Source organism: Scomber scombrus, chromosome 11 (assembly GCF_963691925.1).
Source record: "Scomber scombrus chromosome 11, fScoSco1.1, whole genome shotgun sequence".
Classification (NCBI taxonomy): Eukaryota; Metazoa; Chordata; class Actinopteri; order Scombriformes; family Scombridae; genus Scomber; species Scomber scombrus.
The window spans coordinates 9648370-9657433 of NC_084980.1; the positions used below are offsets into that span (position 1 = coordinate 9648370).

Consider the following 9064-nt stretch of genomic DNA (forward strand, 5'->3'; position numbering starts at 1 on the left):
GAAAACTTGTGCACACAACTACATAAGGCAAGTAGGGCAAGTCAAAGTTGAACATGAAAGTCAGTCTGTTTGCCTTCGTTAGAACCCTCCAAACAAGTTTGTCTAACCAGGAGGTTTGTTTTTTTAAAAACCTGTCTGAATTATTTGTAGCGACAGGTGAATGTGATTTTCCTTTAAGAACAGTAATCATTCTTTGTCTTTTCATCATTTGTTTTTATAAATAAATAATTTGTTCTCGCAGATTTATGATGCTATTCTTTCTTTTTGTTGATAGAAAAAGGCCAATGGAGCACCCAATGGTTTCTATGGGGAGATTGACTGGGACAGATATGTAAGAATCCACTGCCTGCTCCCTGCTTTGTGTGTCCTCTTTCTTTTTCTTTCTGACTAAGCAGAGTCACTGCAGCTCTGGGCATGAAAGTGTACTCAGTGTGCTTTGCATATCTTTGCCATGTAACGCTTGGTTTAAAATTACTGAGTAAACGGTGCGAATAGAGCGATAGCTGAATATTCTGTGAGTCAGCAGGAGCTCAGGCCAGGAAGCTGACCATCTCAGACAAGACACCTGTGAAATCTGATCCACATTTATATGCAGTGTCCTCCTCACAGCAGTACAAAGAGTTTAGTGGTGCCTCCTTTACAGTGTGTGATGAACTAGAAACGACTTGTCACATTTCTTCTCTCCCATTGCCAGGCCTCTCCTGACGTGGACGAGGAGGGATTCAGCCTCCGGCCCGGTGACGAGGGGGATGATATCCTTTTTTTTTGTGGAGAGCAACAGTCTTGGGACTCTTGCCTGCAAAATTATTGACCTGTTTGACTGACTGACTCATTGGATGAGTGCTTCTCAGCATTAAATAGGCTAAATCAATAGTCCCTCCCTCTCATGCTACATCACATGTGTGATCACATCCCTGCAGCGGCAGAAAAAAAGAGAAAGGAGCAGGAGGGCAGCTGGACAGAGCCACATTACATTTGGGCTGGCTTTCTAGTTGTCACTGAGCCACAGTTCTCATTAACCACTGATGCGCAGTTCACTGGTATTTTAGGTTTTGTGTCCCCATAGGTGTCAGCAGCTATTTGTTTGAATTAGATTCATAGAGAGCTGATACTATGGAGACTTCCCTCGAGCAGCAGGATTTAGCTGAGACAGAGCAGGAGTGTCGGTTACAGCAGGTGTAACATTGTTAACTAGGACAGAGCAGACAGTCTGCTCTTCTGATGCAGCGTTTCTCTACACATATACTGTGCATGCATTTCAGACAAAATGTACACATTTTTAAAGGATATGTCCAGACTGTAGCTTTAAATGCTGCAGAAAATTGAACATCTACATGTTTTGCATTACATATTGTACTTACTCTAATTTGTCCTTGACAAAGTGTTCACGGGCATCCAAAGGGAGGCACTTTTTCTCCTCCAGCGATTCAGAGGACGATGAAGAGACCAAGAAAAAGTTTAAAATCAAGATCAAGCCGCTGGTGGCGGACAGCGGCAAGTGTGTCCCTCCATCTATGGATGAGCTAAAAGCATCAGTGGGAGGCCTGGCACTCTCTCCGTCTTTGGTGAGCGCTGCTGACTCGAGTTACACTACGTAACAGTGAAGAACACAGACACACACACACACACACACACACACTGCAGTTGTATGTGTTGTAATAGCTCATGAATGATTTCTCACTGTCTTTGTGTTTGTTTCTTTTCTTACTTATCTGCTGTCATCTTGTAGAAGAGAAGTCCGGTAAGCCTTATCATACATTACATCACAGTGTCATCACATACAGAGATTGCATGGCATGAATTCACTCAGTATAAATGCTTGATGAAGCATTCCTTCCTGTGATAGTTCACTATATATATAGTCTTTATGGCTTCCCCCTTTTTCTGCATGCAGTCTATCTCTTCCCTCACTATTTGTGTCCTTTTAAGACCTTGAAAAACCTAATTTCTTTCAGTTGAATTATTTTCTGTTCAGCTACAGCTTTACTTGAACCTGTCTGGCAAAGCGTTTGTCTTACATAATGCACATAAACATAACACACATACTGTAGCTCCAAACCTATTGATTTGTGGAGCTTACATGCTGAGCAACCTGCTACATGCAGTGCACAGCTCTGTGTGTGTGTGTGTTGCTCGTACGTGATGCTCGTATTGTCCTCCTTATCTCAGGGGTGTTATGGCTCATGTGGCATTATTAAGGCTTTGCGGTGAAAGTAAAGAGGTGTGGTGTGTGCAGTTTTTAGTTGGTGTCCATTTGACTGATTTGTCACTCACTCTCTGACCCAGGTCTGTTCTCTCTTCCTTTTTGCTGGTCTCAGAGACGCAGCCCGGTAAGTTTCTCACAACATCTGCTGGCTCTTTTTTAAAGCAGACAACCTGAAACACAGCTTTCTAATTTCTGTTTCCTGACCTGTTTTATACTGTGCAGTGCAGAATTTAAAAGGATACACAGCAAGATAAGAATAATTCATCTTTGGTTATTCATTTAGCTAGTTTTAAATCCTTTTTTTTTCTTAAAATAAGTGAAAAATAAGACAATGGGGTCACTTTTTTTCAAATATGTCCCATAGACATGAATGAGTAGTACACAGTTTGTCAAGTCTGTTTTGAAACTATAATGAGGTTTCCATATGAACACGGAAACAGGTTTTGCTCGCTCATTCCTCCTTTTCATAGTGGCCATTACAAGATATCATCTAAATGCATTTACATTTTTAAGTAATGCAGGTGCAAAATTCACAGTCCTGTGCAAAAATGTATTTAAAAGTTTATCTGAAGATAATTTGAAGCTTCAGCAGACTGGGTTAGTTAAATCGTGTGGATATGCCAAAGTCTTTAGTGAAAAATTGCTTCTTTGATTCCCTGTTGAGCTGCAGTGGGAAGATACTAGCTATAAAAAGAGAGACTGTGGTACTAAAAAGACAGTAAGTTTGAAAGATATTGACTTGACTAATTTGGATTTGCTGAAGCTTCATATTAGCTTTGAATGAATTTTTAAATACATTTTTGCACAGAAGGAGGACTGTGGGATTTGTCCCCCATCACTTAGACTGAAAGTATGTTATGAAGGGATCTTCTAACAGTCAGTATGATTATTGATTGAATGATTATGGCTTGACAAACCTGTTCAGTGTTCATGTGGACACCTGACTGTAGTTTTAAGACAGACTTGAACAAGTGTGAAGCTTTCGTTAAACTTGTTCAATTAAATATGTTGATTTAAGTTTAATTCTCTCAAAAATGAGGAAAGTAGCCATATACTAAAAAGAACAAGGGACGTCAGCACACTGTCTTCACTTGCTCAATAAAGATACTTCAGTTTATAAAATGTTTCAGTCACACACCGAATACCTGAAGAGGATCTTTGACCAAAACATTGTATATATTAAAGTATCCTTATAGAGCAAGTGAAGACAGTGTGCGGGCATCCTTTCTTCTTTTTAGAAAATTTACATTAAAAATTAGGTGTAAACATCTGCAGTGTCTTAACATAATGTTGAGTAGATCAATAAATTATTTTAAGATAAACATATTTAAGATGTATGGAAGGTCTGAGTCAAGTATATGCACATTTTTATGCTATTTTATGCTTTGCTTTTACGCTGCTAATCTGTTCCCTCAATTGATCTTTTGTTTGGATTGTTTATTTTTCAGGGAATGATGAAAAGAAACTTGTCCTGTAAGTATTTGAAAATACTTTTTTATATTTAACCTTTGTTTGCAGTAAGGCTGTTTTTTTCTCTTAATTATCTGAAATGTATTTTGAATGACAGGTTACAGCTGACATTTTGTTATGTTTCTCCTAGGTGAGGAGATCGCTCGACCCAGACGCTCCACTCCCATACCAAGTCCTGCCCCCGAGACGCCAAGGTCTGTGATTACTGACCAATAACAAACCAAATCTTCTTCCTCATCAGTTTATATGTTGATGTCTGCAGCTGTGCTACTCTGTGTTAGCCTCAAATAATGGTGGAGCAGGGACTAAAAATCAACCCTAGCAGGCAGCACATACTTAAAAGAAATACTTTTTGATTGTTTCGTGTCTCCCTTCACAGTGACAGGCTACCGCAGAGCATTCCTACCTTCTTCGGGCTGCCTTCTGAGACCAAATATGCCAGATATGATGGTGTGTACCTTATCAGCAGACATGACTTCACATGCATTTGATAGACAGTTTTCAGAGATGACATTGATTGTTTCGTTGTCATTATCCAATCACAGTGGTCCCTACTGATGTATGGGGAGAATCAAGACCAAGTTCTGAATCAGCTTTGAGCAGAAGTTTCCCAACAGGAGGTGAGCTGTCATGAATGAACCTCACTTTATCTTTGTTGTAATAGGATTTACTGACATGTTGTAATCTGTGTTGCAGCTCCTCCTCCACTTCCTCCAAAAAACATTCCATCAAGAAGTCAACATGGCTACGCTTCGGACTCCACTGGTAAATTTAGCTTTAATAAATGCATTGTGTTCTGTAGATGGTAAGATTTCCTGAGAAATGTGATCTAAGTTCTCACGTTTTTTTGCAGCTTATCTACCCAATGGAAGGGCAGGTCGCAGTTCTGCTCCCATCTACCTGAACGTCCTGTCCCCCGCCTCCTACCGAGGCTCCCCGGCCCCTGACCTGGATGATGTGTTTGGCCCCACGGACAGCCCCCCTACCATTGAGGATGTGGTGTCTCCCAGATGGGTGACTTTCCCTAATGACAGACCTCCACCGCCTGATGAACCCGCCCCACCGCCGCCGCCGGACTCTCCTGCGCCAGACACACCCTCATCCACGCCCTCCACCCCCAGCAGCTCGCCTGGACCGCCACCAGATGAGCCCCCGCCTTCGCCACCACCGTTTTCTCCCGGGTCTCCTCCTCCGTTCAGTCCGCCAGACTCGCCACCTTCCATCGTGCTTGGACCTCCACCTCCGGATGAACCAGCCCCTCCCCTGCCCCCCTACTTCTCCCCCTGTGTTTCGCCTCCACTCTGCCTCGACGACGAGATTGATGAGGAGGTGCTGCAGTTTGCAGAGTATGCTTCTTCCCCTGCCCCTATAAGCCCTGTGCCCCCTCTGCCAGCAGAGCGGAGGTCCCCTCGGGCAGGAGTTATTTCTCCCCTGGTCCTCGGGGTAATGGGGGGAAAGAGGACTCCAGAGGGTGCGTACCTGAGAGATGATCTCCCAGACTGCGTGGGCTCGCCCAGAGAGCTGACACCCAGCTTTAGGGGCACGCCACCTCCTCTTCCTCCAACCACCTACAGGTCTATTATGTCTTCCCCAGGGCCGTATTCAGGCAGCAGTGAGTACTGTGGTCTCTCTCTAAATGTTTGCAATGTCCACATCACAGTGTCTTGTAAGCATTTTTTTATACTCTTTGGTTCGTTTGAAAAAGTGAGAATGATGCTGCAATCAGTACCACCAGAAAATCATGCAAATACTTGAAAATGCTGATTGTCTTCAATGCAGTCTGTTACATTGGACAGGAAACTCTAATTTAGTTTTGTGTGTAGTCCCTCTTTTACACTTTGACTCACCTGATTCACAGACACTGCAGTGTGGACAGAAATCAAACAAAGGCAAACCGAAAAAAGTGTAAGGGTTGTACATTAAAGGTCTGTTAAATGTCTCATGTCCAGCCAGATTTCAATAGATGGAGCATTTACTGGCATCTAGTGGTGTGATTGTAAAATAACAGCCTCCTTATTCAAAATCCTTAGCAGTCATTTCTTGGTGTAGTACAGATAAAAAAATACCTGTTGATGATCAGTCATCATTTCTATTCAAACTGCAGCTGTAGTGAAGATTTGGTTGAATCAGACCCACAACACCACAAAAATTCTTAACAGTGTCAATTGCAGAACCAGACAGACATCCAATCCTATTATTTTTGCTTACTGATAGGTGGCATTGTGTAGTTCATTGTGAAAGGGAAATATGGGAAAATATGACTTCAAACAGAACACTGCTGCCCTGATTGAAGTGTGAGGAGATTTCATTTTGGTCATGAGTAACAGTCCAAGTGAGCTTGTCTGTGCAGTTGCTCACTGAGAATGACATGAGGAGAAATGTTGGAGCTAATGTGATAAAAGTCTCCCTCGCTGTGATCTGAAGGCAGTGCTAACCACAGACACTGGTGTGTGCCACAGGCCCGTCGTCTCCGGCTCGTCCCGCAACGCCACAGTCTCGAGGCAGCCCGGTCCCCCCTCCTCCTCCTCCTCGACCGTCCTCGCGACCAAAGCTGCCCCCAGGGAAACCAATCACAGACCTGGTACAGCTCTCTTGACTTTTTATTCTGATGTTTCAGTAAAGTATGTGACAATTTATAATCAACTCTTCACAGTTCGTCTCATAACTCACTGCACTCTGTTTTCACTGTAATCAAAGTGTGCGTTTTGTGTCTCCAGACTCGGCCGTTCAGTCCACCGGTGTCTGGCAGCCCGCCACCTTTTGCCCCACTGGCCCGGGCAGAGAGCTCTTCCTCCATCTCTTCCGTTACCTCGCAGAGTGCAGCGTCCACTCCGACCTTAGGGAGGGATCTCAACTTGTCCAACACAGGTACGCTACCAGCAAGACTGGTCTCACTCATCTCACTGTGTCCATCATGTCTCCGTCTTGTTGAGCGCTCACCTCACAGTCTTGTCCATGTCCTTGTCTCCATGATTCTCTCCTCCTCATGTCTCTGCTCACTCAGAGGTCTCACAGCCTCTGGTATGGTTTGACCACGGCAGGTTTTATTTAGCTTTTGAAGGTGAGTCGAGCCTCTGTAGTGCCGACCAGTGCATGGACTAAAAGCACCTGCCCTGTTTTTACCTCTTTTGCTCATCCCATCCCATGTCCTACTCACTACAACCTCACCTGCAATCTGAATACTAGATTGTCAATTTTGATTTTCTCTGATTGCTTGTGTTTGTTTAAACTCCCTGATCCCCCGCTGAATATTTGAGCAAATAATAGGGAACAGCCCAGGAGAACTTAATTTTTTTCATTTAAAGGTGCCTTTTATGCGTGTATATGTATGTTTAATTTAGGTTGCTCCAGAGGACCCAGCCCTCTTACCATGGGACCCCAGGACACTCTACCAGTGGCAGCTGCCTTCACAGAAACCATCAATGCCTACTTTAAAGGCGCTGACCCCAGCAAGTAGGGCCACATTTTCTACTCTGGACAGATAATGCAGTAATCAAATTACACAATTTACAATTTTGTCATAAATAGTCATTTTAAGTACTTGTATCATAATGTGGGAATAATGTTTACAGACATTTACAGGAAAAATAACATTAAAAAAAGTTTGTGGTGACTGGGGAGAGATATATACAGTGAATCTGTATTATAAAGAGATTCTGGGAGTTTGGGTTTTTTTTACAGCAAGATCTCTGAGTTCTGCTTCTTCTCTCCCTCTGTCTCAGATGTGTTGTCAAGATCACAGGGGAAATGGTGCTGTCCTTCCCTGCTGGTATAACCAGACATTTTTCCAGCCACCCAACTCAACCCATCCTCACCTTCAGCATCAGCAACTACAACCGACTGGAGCAGGTCCTCCCCAATCCACAGCTGCTCTGCTGGTAGGAAGAAATGTCTGTTATAAACGTCAGTGGCTAAAGAATTGGATGCTGGTCTTTGTTTTGTAATATTAAAGCACATAATGTACAGTATGATTAGAGATTGTCTGAATAAAATATGTACCTTTCATCACTTTAGTGATTCCACAACAGACAGTGTCGACACCAAGGAGTTCTGGGTGAACATGCCAAACTTGATGAGCCATCTAAAGAAAGTGGCTGAACAGAAGCCTCAGGCGACGTACTACAACGTGGATATGATTAAATATCAGGTATCTATCCATCCATCCATCCATCCATCCACCCACCCGTCCATCTATACAGCCTACCAATGAACTAATCTCTTTTTCTGTGTGTCTCAGGTGTCAGCAGAGGGGATCCAGTCCACTCCTCTGAACCTGGCAGTGAGTTGGCGAGGTGACACCATCAACACGGACCTTCGAATAGACTACAAATACAACACAGAGGCGATGGCTGCCCCCATGCCACTACATAACATCCAATTCCTGGTCCCTGTGAATGGAGGCATGGCCAGAGTCCAGGCTATGATCCCACCTGCCTCCTGGTGAGGATTCCTTACATTCAGACCATCTTACAGAAATGCTAAGACCAGTGTGGCACAATTTCCCGCATCTTTCACCAACATAGATGTGAAAATGCTATAATCTTATGTTGATGCTCCTATCTTTTCCTTCACTTAATGCATATCAGGCAGATACATGTCCACTGTAATGTGCTATCGTTTTGTTATGAAGGAATCCAGAGCAGCAGACGATACAGTGGAAGATTTCCAGCCTGTCTCATAGGTCTGAAAATGGAGGCAAGTGTTCATTCTTATCATGTTCATAATCTTGTTGTCAAATTTATCATCCTTTTGACCTTTTTGTCCGCTAGATTTTAACACTGAAACAGTATGTTACAGTATACAACGTTTTCTTTAAGGCCATGTGTGTTTTTTTGTTTTTTTGACACACAGCATTTAAATCTTATTACACTAAATAGCATACTGTAGCAGACATGCAAAAACCTAAATTCTCAACTAAGTGTACTGTATCTGTGTCACACAGGAGTAGGGGCTCTCCTGGGCCGGTTCCAGATAACAGAAGGTCCCTGTAAACCCTCCCAGCTGGCAGTCCAGTTCACCAGTGAGGGGAGCACGCTGTCAGGGTGCGAAATCCAGCTGGTAGGGACCGGCTACCGGCTGTCGCTGGTCAAGAAGAGATTTGCTGCAGGTAAGTTTTAGTTTGTGAACTCCAGGTGACTTTATTTCAAATCAAATCACTGTTTGAATTATTCTACTGAAGTAAAACACACACAGCCAGACACTCAACTGTTGAAAGGCGGAATGACTCTCTGACTTTGACTTGTTTTGCTTCACAGGGAAATATTTGGCGGATAATTAGTGGACCTGTTTGTCAACGAGAATCAATGGCTTTTGACTGTGAAGACTACGGATCCATCCCATGTTTAGTGCATTTTAAACTTGAGATATGACAGAATAACAAAGCATAAC

At 43.3% G+C, this 9064-nt stretch overlaps 1 protein-coding gene across 1 annotated transcript; it reads left to right on the forward strand.

Moving 5' to 3' along the window:
* The first annotated feature begins 1389 nt into the window (after window positions 1-1389).
* LOC133990420 (SH3-containing GRB2-like protein 3-interacting protein 1) lies at window positions 1390-9064 on the forward strand. Its single transcript, XM_062428733.1, has 19 exons — window positions 1390-1565; window positions 1730-1741; window positions 2319-2330; window positions 3655-3679; window positions 3807-3870; window positions 4062-4126; window positions 4222-4296; window positions 4373-4441; window positions 4530-5288; window positions 6136-6257; window positions 6394-6544; window positions 6681-6737; window positions 7018-7129; window positions 7399-7554; window positions 7691-7823; window positions 7914-8116; window positions 8307-8371; window positions 8619-8783; window positions 8932-9064. Exons 1-19 carry the CDS (start codon window positions 1515-1517, stop codon window positions 8952-8954), a joined length of 2319 nt encoding a protein of 772 aa, XP_062284717.1. The 5' UTR covers window positions 1390-1514; the 3' UTR covers window positions 8955-9064.